General features: G+C 38.9%; 1 protein-coding gene across 3 annotated transcripts in view; it reads left to right on the top strand.

The window, feature by feature from the left end:
- The window catches only part of Cenpi (centromere protein I), a 53,175-nt gene extending 42,519 nt beyond the window's left edge, over positions 1-10,656 (top strand). For all 3 annotated transcript variants that reach the window (XM_070040073.1, XM_070040074.1, XM_070040072.1), the window contains exons 20-21: positions 7,254-7,295; positions 8,158-10,656. In XM_070040073.1, the coding sequence (XP_069896174.1) occupies positions 7,254-7,295; positions 8,158-8,292 (177 nt within the window). In that variant the 3' untranslated portion in view covers positions 8,293-10,656. The remainder of the gene's footprint in view (positions 1-7,253; positions 7,296-8,157) is intronic.
- The last annotated feature ends 1,591 nt before the right edge of the window (positions 10,657-12,247 follow it).

Below are 12,247 nucleotides of genomic sequence, written 5' to 3'. Positions count from 1 at the left end.
AAGTCAGTTTATATTTTTCTTGTCCTGTTTGTACTTTTGTGATCAAACGTAAAATATAGTTGCCTAACCCAAGTCATCAGGATTCACTCTTAAGTTTCAGTACCTTGAAATGCTATGAATTTTAAAACCAACTTGTCCTAGTGTTGTTTTTTATTTTGTTTTTTGTTGTTTTGGGGGTTTTGCCAGTACTGGGGCTTTTAACTTTGGGCCTATACTCCTGCTCGCCCCTTTCCCTAAGAACTGAACATTCTCCCACTTGAGTTAAGCCTCTACTTCTGACCTTTTGCTGGTTAATTGGAGATGAGTCTGTCCAATTTGTTTGCTTAGGCTGGCTTAAAATTTCGGTCCTTAGAACTCAGCCTCTTCAGTAGCTAGGATTATAGATGAAAGCCACCAGCATTCAACCAATTTGTCAGTTTTTCCAAAGAATACCACTAGGATTCTGATAGGTAATGCTTTGAACCTATAGCTCAATTTGGGTAGTACTTCTATCTTAATGATATTAATTCGTTTCAAGGAGGGAGCATCAGATGCCTTCCCATTTAGGTCCTCCTTAGTGTTCTGTGTGTCTGTGTGTGCATGCATGCATGTATGTGTGTGTACACGTGCCACACACACACACTGGTTCTGGGGCTTGAAATCAGGGAAACACACACACACACACACACACACACACACACACACACACACACACACACACTGGTTCTGGGGCTTGAAATCAGGGACACACACACACGTGCCACACACACACACTGGTTCTGGGGCTTGAAATCAGGGACACACACACACACACACACACACACACTGGTTCTGGGGCTTGAAATGAGGTACACACACACACACACACACACGTTCTGGGGCTTGAAATCAGGGACACACACACACACACGTTCTGGGGCTTGAAATCAGGGACACACACAGGTTCTGGGGCTTGAAATCAAGGACACATACACACTGGTTCTGGGGCTTGAAATCAGGGCCTGGGCGCATGCGCACAGACACACACACACACACACACACACACACACACACACACACACACACAGACACACACACACACACACACACACAGGTTCTGGGGCTTGAAATCAGGGCCTGGGTACTGTCTGGTGCTATACACACACACACACACACACACACACACACACACACACAGGTTCTGGGGCTTGAAATGGTACTGTCTGGTCACACACACACATACACACAGACACACAGACACATACACACACGTTCTGGGGCTTGAAATCAGGGCCTTTTTTGTTCAAAGCTAGTGTTCTACCAATTGAGTCACAGCTCCACTTCTAGTTTTTTTTTTTTTTGGCGAAAGAGGGGCAGTGTTTAATTGGAGAAAAGAGTCTCACAGACTTTTCTGCCCTGACTGGCTTTGAACCACGATCCTCAAATCTCAGCCTCCTGAGTAGTTAGGGTTACAGGTGTGATCCTACAGTTAGGATTACTGGCACCATAATTTTTATGGTGTTATTATAATATATGGATTTGCTTTTAATATTAATTTTTTGGGGTCCAGTTGTGGGGCCTGAACTCTGGGCCTGGGCGCTGCCCCTCAGCTCTTCAGCTCAATGCTAGCACTCTACCACTTGAGCCACAGTGCAACTTCCGGCTTTTTTTTTTTTTTGCTTATGTCCTGCTGAGGAATCGAACCCAGGGCCTCAAGCATGCAAGGCAAGCACTCTACCACTGAGCCGCCTTCCCAGCCCTTAAAATTAATTTTCATATTGCTGATTGCTCTTGTGTAAAAATGCAGTTAATATGCGTATAATGATTTTTTTTTTGGTCGGTCGTGGGGCTTGAACTCTGGGCGTGGGTGCTGTCCCTGTGCTCTTCAGCTCAAGGCAAGTGCTCTATTGTTTGAGCCACAGTGCCACTTCCAGTTTTCTAGTAGTTTATTGGAGATAAGAATCTCATGGACTTTCCTGCCCAGGCTGGCTTTGAACCACAATCCCCAGATCTCAGCCTCCTGAGTAGCTAGGATTACAGGCATGAGCCACCGGCGCCCGGCTTGTATAATGATTTTTAGATAGAGCTTTTTAGTCGATTTCTTATGATATTCTTTATAAAAATTGTGTCATTTGTAGACAAGGATAATTTTATTCTTGTTTTCAAATCTGAGTACCTATTTTTTATCTTGCCTAATTGCACTGCCTGGATTAGATATAATGTTGAAGACAAATTGCAGAGTGGGTCCTTGATCATTTCAGTTTGACACCCATATAGTAAAAGATTCTTTGGATGCCTTTGTCATTGAAGAACTTTCCTTGAATTTTTCATTTCCTTTTTATCCTTCATGAATATTAAATTTTGTACAATGCCTTTTCTACATCTACAAACATGGTCACATGGCTTTTGTTTTCTAGTCTATTCCTAGGATGTCTTACATGAATCGATGTTAGTACTTAACCAGGTTTGCATTCCTAGAATAAATCTCACTTTGTCTAAAAAATAAATCCTTTTATATGTTGCTAGATTTTGTTAGTAGTCTGGGAAGTTTCAGTGTTTATATTCATAAGGCATGTTGGCTTTCCTTATGTTTTTGGTTTGAGAATGAATTTGGTTATTTCTCTTTTCTGAGCTTAGAATATGCTTTCTTCTCCTGTTTTATACAAAACTTGATGAAGTATTGGCATTCTTCTTTAAAGTGTTTGGCATTGAAACCATCTGGTTTTGCTATTTTTTAGTGGAAAGTTTTAAAATTTCTAATTACCTTTGTTATTATAGGTTCATTCCTATTTCTTCTCCAGTTATTCTCAATTGTTAGTGTTTTTCAAAATTACCCACTTCATATAAGTGATCTAATCTATTGAGATTACTAAACCACCTTTTTTGATTTTTGTGAGGTTGTTAGTTTCCCAGCTTTTCATTTCTGACTTTAGTAATTCAAATATTCTTAGTTTTTTTTTTTGGGGGGGGGGTCTGGTCATGGGGCCTGAACTCTGGGCCTGGGCACTGTCCCTCAGCTCTTCAGCTCAAGATTAGCGCTCTACCACTTGAGCCACAGCGCCACTTCTGGCTTTTTTCTTTTCGCTTATGTGGTGCTTAGGAATCGAACCCAGTGTCTCATGCATGCAAGGCAAGCACTCTACCACTGAGCCACCTTCCCAGCCCCAAATATTCTTAGGTTTTTTTTTTTTTTTTTGCTTATTCAGTCTGGCTAAACATTTGTATTAATATTTTTAAAGAATTGAGTTTTGATTTCACTTTTTTCTACTGTTCTTGATACATAAGTAAAAAGTATATGTATAGTTCAATGCCATACTACCATCACTTAGCCATTTATTTCTGCTCTGATCTTTACTATTTACTTCCTTCTTGCTTTTGGTTTAACTCTCTCTCCTTCTCCCTCTCTCTTCCCCTCTCTCATTTCTCCAGATGGCTTTGAATTTGCCAACTTTCTGTTTCCAGCTCCACTGCCACCTGAATGCTGAGATTACAGATGTGTACCATTAGACCTAGATTTATTTTTTAGGTTCTCAAAGTGGTAGATAAGATTACTGAATTGAGATTTTCCTTTAAAAAATGATGCAGTCCTGTTACTTTTCTCAGGCTAGTCCCAAACTGATTTTGAGTGAGTCTCCTGCCTCTGGAGCTGGGACGACAGGCATATAGCACTGCCCTTAGTTTTGATAGTCCTCCTTTTTATAATATAGGCATTTATAGATAGAAATTGATATCAAAATGTTTTCTCATTTTCATTTTGATTTTTTTTACCATTTGTTTTTTTAGGAATGTGGTGTTTAATTTTCACACATTTGTGAATTTCCCCAATTTCTATGATTGACTTCTTACTTCTTTCTTTCTTATGGTTCTGGGAATCAAATCCAGTTCTCTGCACCTGGGTTAAGCAAGTGATCTATGCTTGGGCTACATCCCCAGACACAAAAGAAAGAGCTGTATTTGCTCTGTTTTGCAGTGCTGGGGTTCAAACCCAGACCTTTCACATGCTAAGTGAGTACTCTACTATTGAGCTACATCCCTAGTCCCTTTGTTATTGATTTCTATTTCATCTTGTTTTGGTCATTATTGGGCATGCAAATAATCACCCTGGAATATTAGTTGTTTTAAAAGCTCTGACTCTTCCCCTATTCAGTCTAAGGTGTGTGCTTGTTTTTGGTATTACAACCTGTTCATTAGGCTGCACTAATTACTTGCCACTTGCTTTATTGTTTTCATCAATGCTCTGAGACACAAATTGCTCAGCTGTCTTACTGAATTAAATTCAGGCAAGAATAGTTTTTGAGGCCAGTCTATAAGGTTTGTCTGTCCCTAGGAGGGATCTTAATTGTTCTTTATCTGGTTCTTCCTGATGAGCTAGCTCAGTTATAGTTTACTTTCTTTCTCTAAGATAAGGGACTTGTTTTCTAGGACATACCTAGGTTTGGACTTTCCTGTACCCTGTTTGAAATAAAATTTCCTTTGAAGAGAGCTTTTCAGCTCACTTTTTATGGATTAGTTCTCTGGAAATAATATCTCTGAGCCATTAGGCCCTGGGAAATACGGAAGCTTCTAGTGTTTGGGTGTACTTTTCAGCATGGAATCTCTGCCCAGTGAGATTGCTAGGGAAGATAGTCATGGCCACAGTGTTCTCAGCCAGTTGCAGCTGAGTCACAGCCCTTTACTATGAATGAGGCCTGCTACATGGAAGAAGGAAGTCTGAACCTTTAGCCATACTCACCAGGAAGGAGCAGGTTCATGGCTCAAGTGCATAGACACTGTTTTAGTAGATTGAGGGGGCAGTATTAGGGTTTAAACTCAGAAACTAGTGCTGAGTAGGTAGGCACTCTACCACTTGTGTCATGCTCTTAGCCCTTAGATGTTTTAAATGGGTGTTTTTACACTGATTATATACACTTAGGACAATTTCCAGAAACTATTAAGTGCTCGACAATACAGTTTGTGCCAGTTTTGCCCATGTTGCTGAGGAGTAGGTCTATAGGTTGTCTGTATAGTGTTCATGTTCCTCTGACCCTACTATTTATTGTAAATTGCTAGTTAGATAAGGGTTTGGTGAGAATTGATTAAAAATTTAATATTTTTGTTTGACAAGAATGTACCATAGATAGCGTGTATACATTTCCATTAAAAAGAATTTAATACTTGGTCTCTTTTGTGAAATAAATGGGCTTTGATAATTAATATCTCAATCTAGTTCATAAATGTGTAAACATGATATTTTATTCCTTTTTTATTTATTTTTTTTGCTGGTACTGAGGCTTGAATTCATTCAGCTGTTTGGCTTATGGCTGGCACTCTACTACTTGAGCTACACCTCTAGTTCAGCACCCAGAAATAATTTTAATTTCTTTTAAAAATAAGGTCTTTCTTTCTAAATTGGCCAGGCATGCCTGGAATTTAGTAATATACCCTAGGTTGGCCTTGAACTTGTGATCCTCCTACCTCAGTTCCCAAATACTGGGATTACAGGAGTATGTTAGGCCTGGCAATTATTTTTAATTTTGATGAATGCTATAAAGGAATAAACTAGGTTGATTATAACTAGCTCTGGAGTTGGCAGTGGAATTTAATCAAGGATGGCTTTATAGAGGAAGATGATATTTAATCTGAGGCTTCTTGTAAAAGATGAGAATGAGCCAATTTGGAAGTAGGCAGAGCAAGAGCATTCCCGGCCATGGAACAGTATAATGACTCAAAAGTTTCAAGGAAGATGATACAGTGTAGTTTAGAGCTTAACAAGCAAGAGAGAGAATAGAATGGAACTGAATTTGGAGAGACACAGGAGCCATCTGTCTTAACAGGTTTGTTCAAGAGTGCAGTTGAAAGGTTTTTAAGCAGGGTTGTAATGTGCTCTGAGATGATGGTTAACAGACACCACTAGCTTCTTTCTGGAGGATGGGTTCTGAAAGGAGGCCTGTGTGGAAGCAGGGACACCAACCAGGAGACTATTGCTGGAGTCTAGACAAGAGACATTGGTAGTCATTTTTATAAAAGTGGTGTGGCACTGGAGATAGATGTGGACTACTCTAAGGTCCATTCAGTGGTAGAACACAGAGGACTTTGATGATAGCTTGAATGAAAGTGAGAAATAAGAAAAGGACATTAGGTTTTTTTTCTTTTTAAATTACTTTACTGTTATTATAAAGGTACTTTGATTGTTATTATAAAGGTAATGTACAGAGGGATTACAATGACATGAATCAGGAAATGAGTGCATTTCTTTTCATACAGCATCTTCTCTTCCTTCACCTTCTCCCAGTCCCTCCCTCCCATCTCCACCCATGAATTGTATAGCTCATTTTCATCCATGCCCAATGGGCTCCACTGCTATAGTTTTTCACCCCTTTCCCCTTGAGTTCTGTGACTTTGGTTTTGTTATTGTTGTTGTTGTTGTTGTTTATCACTTGTGGGGCTTGAACTCTGGGCCTGGGTGCTGTCCTTGAGCTCTTCAGCTCAAGGTGAGCATTCTAACTACTTAAGCCACAGAGCCACTTCCGGTTTTCTGGTGGTTAATTGGAGATAAGCATCTTATTGACTTTGCTGCCTGGGCTGGCTTTGAACTGTGATCCTCAAATCTCAACCTCCTGAGTAGGTAGGATTACAGGTGTGAGCCACTAGTGCCTGGCAAGATTTATTAACACCTACTATACTAGGTGATAGGCAAAGCCAGAGAATAGACAAGTAAAGATTTCAAGTTTCAGGCTAGAAAGGTGGCTCAGTGGTAGAGCGCTTGCCTTGCATGCCTGAGGCCCTGGGTTCTATTCCTCAGTACCACATAAGCAAAAAGAAAAAAGCCGGAAGTGACGCTGTGGCTCAAGTGGTAGAGTGCTAGCCTTGAGCTGAAGAGCTGAGGGACAGTGCCCAGGCCCAGAGTTCAGTCCCCACGACCGGACCCCCCCCCCCAAAAAAAAAAAGCTTTCAAGTTTCATGAAATCTTGTATACATAGCCTGCTTTAGAAAAGTTCTTCATCCTTCATGTGAAGGATCACATTCCTCAGAAAAAGCCTTCTTCTAAGACCCTTCATCTCTACCCTAGTAACTAAGGACAGAATAAGAATACAGTAAGGCCATATATTAGCTAAAGGATGCTGCATTTATTCACTGTCAATTATTTTCCCTTTATTTGTACTATAGGGGTTCAGTCAACAGGAATCCAAGAGTAATGGTAGGAGTAGCACTTGGTAAAATGAGTGAAGAACTATCAGAACTTTCTGGTGATTTTTGCTAATCACATATTTTCTTCTCCATTTCTTCTCATTTTTCTTTTCCTTTTTTTTTTAAAGGAAAACCCTGAAGAAAAGGCAGTAAATGTAGACACTATTCGGGTAAATAAATTTATCTTTATCCTGATCAGAGATTTTATGTAGATAAATTCATCCAAAGATTTAATATCTTTCCTTTTATCCAAATATTAACTCTGCTGCCTCTACAAAGTCAAAGTGAAATGTTTGCCTTCTGGAGTCATTCCAGTGACTTTTTTTTCTGATCCTGGGGCTTGAACTCAGGGCCTGGGCCCTGTCCCTGAGTCTCTTTGTGCTCAAGGCTAGCACTCTACCACTTGAGCCACAGTGCCACTTCCAGCTTTTTCTGAGTAGTTTTAGGTAAGATTCTCATGGGCTTTCCTGCCCAGGCTGGCTTTGAATCATGATCCTCTGGTCTCAGCCTCCTGAGTAGCTAGGACTACCAGTGTAAGCCACTCACACCCATCTCCAGTGACTTTTATTCTTCACTCTCTCTGGGAGGTAACTCCATTATTTGATGTTTGGTGTTGTGAGCATGAACTGCTCATGTATATGAAGCATGATGGTAGTCATGAGGCTGATTTAACAAAATACTATGCAGTTGGCCCATTATTATAGAAATGCCTGCTGTGTACGTACTGCAGGCAATAATAAAATAATGCCTGCCACTGCATTATCTATTGGGATGTTAAATGTCTAGGGCATAAGATAATGGCATATTTCCATTTCACAATATTTTGTTCAGTTGACCAGATAATTTTTTACCAATATAATTAAAGAGATACTTAGTCCTTGAACTATAAGTACTTTCTGGTTTGAATGAATGTTACTTAGCCCTTCTGGGCATGCTTTAACTGGATGTATCCAGATGCTGTGAACTTTTCCCAGGGAAATAGAGAGTAAGTATACATATTCAGTAAATAATTTTCCTTTCTCTTTACTACAGGGACAGAAATGGAATAAGTATTTGGACTATTTATTTTCAGAAGGGTTACAAGGCTTGAAACTCTTCATACAAAGTAGTGTTCAACGTTTTTATGCCCCCCCAGTAAGAGAGTATAACCAAAGTGATCGACATTAAGTGAAAGTTGATGCTTTCACTGTTTTATAAACTGACTATTGTCTTCAAGTATTACGCAGCCCTGTCTACTAATGAAAAATGCCCTCTTCCTCGCCAGAGGCTCTTTCCATCAAGAAGAGTCACATTTGCTCTGGGGTGAGCTTTGTCACATTCCCATATACTATATAAGTTGCATTGCTAAAAGATAACAGGTAATGCATAGTAGCAGTAAACCCATATGCACTTATGCCAACCATTTGGCCAGCTGCTTCTTTGAAATCTCCAGGATATTACTAATTTGTTCAATGAACAGCAGCACCAGTACCAAATGAATGGCGTATAACACATGGGATTTGCAAAGCCCTTAGTAGCTGATGGCTTCCTGGTAGCAATCTGATGAGGGAAGGAAGTGGAGAAGATTGTCAGGAGAGTGAAGAAGACATTTCTGTTTATATTGTTTTGATTTCATGAAACTGTTCTGTTTTATTTTATTTGGGTATATATCTATATGCCAAGTTTTTAAATGTTGAGGCTTAAACAAACTAATTACTGCTTTGCTATTAGAAGTAATTCTGAACTTTAAAAAAATTGATAGCAGCAGCTAGAATACCCTGCTGAAAATTTATACTGAAATTTTGTTTTAGTATTACGGAATAGCTCTTTTCTTTTTAAATAAAATTGACGTAATTTTAGTAGAATGAACCTGAATTTGTCTTTTAAGACCAGATCCTTTTTCCTTTTCCCTCCTTTCCATTAAAACAAAAACTGTATTATTAAATGTTCAGACTAGAAATCCTATATATCTACTCATTTATTGAATTAACATTTGTTGAGTTTCTTACCATGTGCCAGGTTCTTTTTTTTTTTCCTGTCAGCTGTGGGGTTTGAACTCTGGGCCTGGGCACTGTTCCTCAGCTCTTCAGCTCAAGGCTAGCACTCTACCACTTGAGCCACAGCACCACTTTCAGCTTTTTCTGTTTATGTAGTACTGAGGAATTGAACGTAGGGCCTCATGTATGTGAGGCAAGCACTCTACCACTGAGACACTTTCCCAGCCCCTGTATCAGGTTCTTCTTGTGCTAGTTTTATACCTGCTTTTATATTGCTTAGCATCCAATGAAGACAAACAATAACAAGCTAAGCAAACATTTCATACTAGGTGCAATTCATAAAATGCCTAGAATAGGGATAGACTTTGGAGAGGCCTGGTACTGCAAATAAGAAGGCTTAGAGAAGACCTGTTTGAGGAGATGATGTCAGCACAGACACTAGTGAAGAAAGCATATGATCCAAGTGTCTATTTGGGGAAAGGGCATTCTGAGCAGAGGTAAAGTCAAAAGAAAAAGCTCTAAAATGTTGATTTACAAGGTAGATTTAAGGAGTAGCAGGGGGTCAGAAAGATTATAATACAATGATAAAGTGAGAAGAAGGGTGAGAAATCAAATAGGGAAGAAAGCCAGAGACCATGTCATGAAAGATTATTACAGCCTGGTACAGATGTGGGAATGTAAGCCATTAGAGCCACTGAGAAGAAAGACATATATGAACATACAGATGTAGAATGAAAGCTACAGGATTTCAGGGGCAGGCATAGAGACAAGTTATTACCACACTTTAGCCAAAGGTTTTAGATCGGTATCAGAGGTGATCAGGGAGGTGGTTAGGTATTAGTTGCAGACTCTTGTTTTGAATTTACCAAAATTTGAATCTGCTGGTAGCTTGGTTATGAGGAGGAGGATATCCTACATGTTTCCTAGATGACTCTAAATCTCTCTTAGATATCTCTAGATTTTTGACCTGATTAGCTAGGTACATTCTGAAATTCAGAGATGAGGCATACTAAAGGAATAACCAAAGCATTTGTTGAAATCACCTAGTGCAACTAGAGGAAAGTGGTAGAGATGCTAACATTAAGAAATATGCTAACATTAAGAAATAGAGAGGAGTCAGCAAAAAATTGAGAAGGATTTATCAATGAGCTAGGAAAAAAACCTCAGAAGACTGCTCTCCTTGATGCCAGTGAAGAAAATGTTTCAAAAAATTGTATGTTTATATGTTCTCACAGCAGAAGCTTAAAAAGTTGATCTCTTAAAAGACTGAATAGTGATTAACAAGAAGCTGGGAAGAGTAGGAATGAGCAGAGAGAGGGTTAGCTAATAGGTATAGAGGTATCCTTGCATAGGAGGAATAACTTCTAAGATTCTATAGCACCATGAGGTAACTGATTGCCAACAATTAATTGTATACTTCAAAATAGCTACTAGAGAAGATTTTGAATGTTTCACCAACACAAAATTACATGTGTTTGAGATGATTACCTGATCATTTATATTGAAACATCATATTGTGTCTTTAAATATGTATAATTTGTCGACTATTTTGTGAGTGAATAATAAAATCATAAACTTGAAACCTCAAAAAGGGAGTATTTAATGGCATGGAGTGTTACTTGTGTTACTGGAAGAAAAGAAGCTTTGGCTGCTTTGAAGTAAATGTGACAACTTTCCCAATGGCAACTTACAAATTAGAGACCTGTTTTCAAATTAGTGCTCCAAATCACTCCATTTTTTGAGTGGTTAATTGAGTCTCACAGGGACTTTTCTTCCCCGTATGGCTTTGAACCACAATCTTCAGATCTCATCCTCCTGGAGTAGCTAGGATTACAGGCATGAGCCACTAGCACCCAACTCACCAAAGAATTATTACCAGATCAATGAAGTGGTGCTGTGGCTCAAGTGGTAGAGTGCTAGCCTTGAGCTGAAGAGCTGAGGGACAGCTCTCAGGCCCAGAGTTCAGGCCCCAGGACCAGAAAAAAAAATTAGATAGCTAAGGGCCAAGCAGAGGCCTCTTTCCTTTTGGAGACTTCTCTGAAATATCACTGGTCATTGATCTGGCTCATACCTGTAATCCTAGCTACTCCAGGAGGATAAGAGCCGAAGATTATGGTTCAAAGCTATCTGGTCAGAAAAGTCCCTGTGAGACTCTTATCTCCAATTAACCACTCAAAAAATGGAAGTGGCATTGTGACTCAAAGTGGTTGAGCATTAGCCTTGAGCAAAAGAGCTCAAGAACAGCACCCAGGCCCTGAATTCAAGTCCCACAACTGCCAAAAAAGAATTCACTAAATACTCATTCACCAGCATAAATATTTTTTTTCTAAAATAATGTTTCATGAGGAAAATATATTTTCCCATAAGTATGTTTATTGTTCAATTATGATCCCCGGGTTCTTTTTTTCCCCCCTTATTTGTTAAACTTTTAAAAAATTGACTTAAGGTTAGATATGTGACTGCACAGAAAAAGAGAGTTTTAGTTATTTGAAAAATCTGCTTTGAGGACTATTCACACAACAGAACTAAATAAGAATTGCTATTTTGTTTCCCTACAAAAGATCTGAAAAGATAGGAATTTTGGTTTATTATTGCAGTTTTACAAAGAATGCTTTCTTTACCTAGTGTTTTTGTAAAATTGTCGTTGGTCCATCCCCTTCCTTCCTTCCTTCCTTCCTTCCTTCCTTCCTTCCTTCCTTCCTTCCTTCCTTCCTTCCTTCCTTCCTTCTTTCCCCAAGAACAGGATTCAAACTTGGTATTTGATGCTTTCTCTCATTGGCTGATGCTCTACCACCTGAGCCAAGCCTCCAACCCCAAATTGTTGGCGTTCTAAATATTAAGTTCATGTTTGATATTGAAATTTGTATTAAATTTCTGATATTTTATTTTCTTTTATAGCATACATTTTCCTTTCTCTTGGTTTTGGAATTGGCCTGGAAAGAATCCAATAAGCTTATTATACTCCTATGATTTTTATTAACATAGTAATATGGTTTTCTGAACAAAAAAAATCTCTAAAATGGGAATTATGTGCTAAAGATATCTTTTTAATTCATATTACCTTTCCATTATAGGATGGTTTACATAAGGAGCCTAAATTTTTTAATTAGCTTTACATTTAACAAAGCAGTTTATGAATGCATCTT

Source organism: Dipodomys merriami, unplaced genomic scaffold, assembly GCF_024711535.1.
Source record: "Dipodomys merriami isolate MVZ:Mamm:240054 unplaced genomic scaffold, mDipMer1.0.p SCAF_3, whole genome shotgun sequence".
NCBI classification, from domain to species: domain Eukaryota; kingdom Metazoa; phylum Chordata; class Mammalia; order Rodentia; family Heteromyidae; genus Dipodomys; species Dipodomys merriami.
This window is presented reverse-complemented; position numbering and strand designations above follow the sequence as displayed.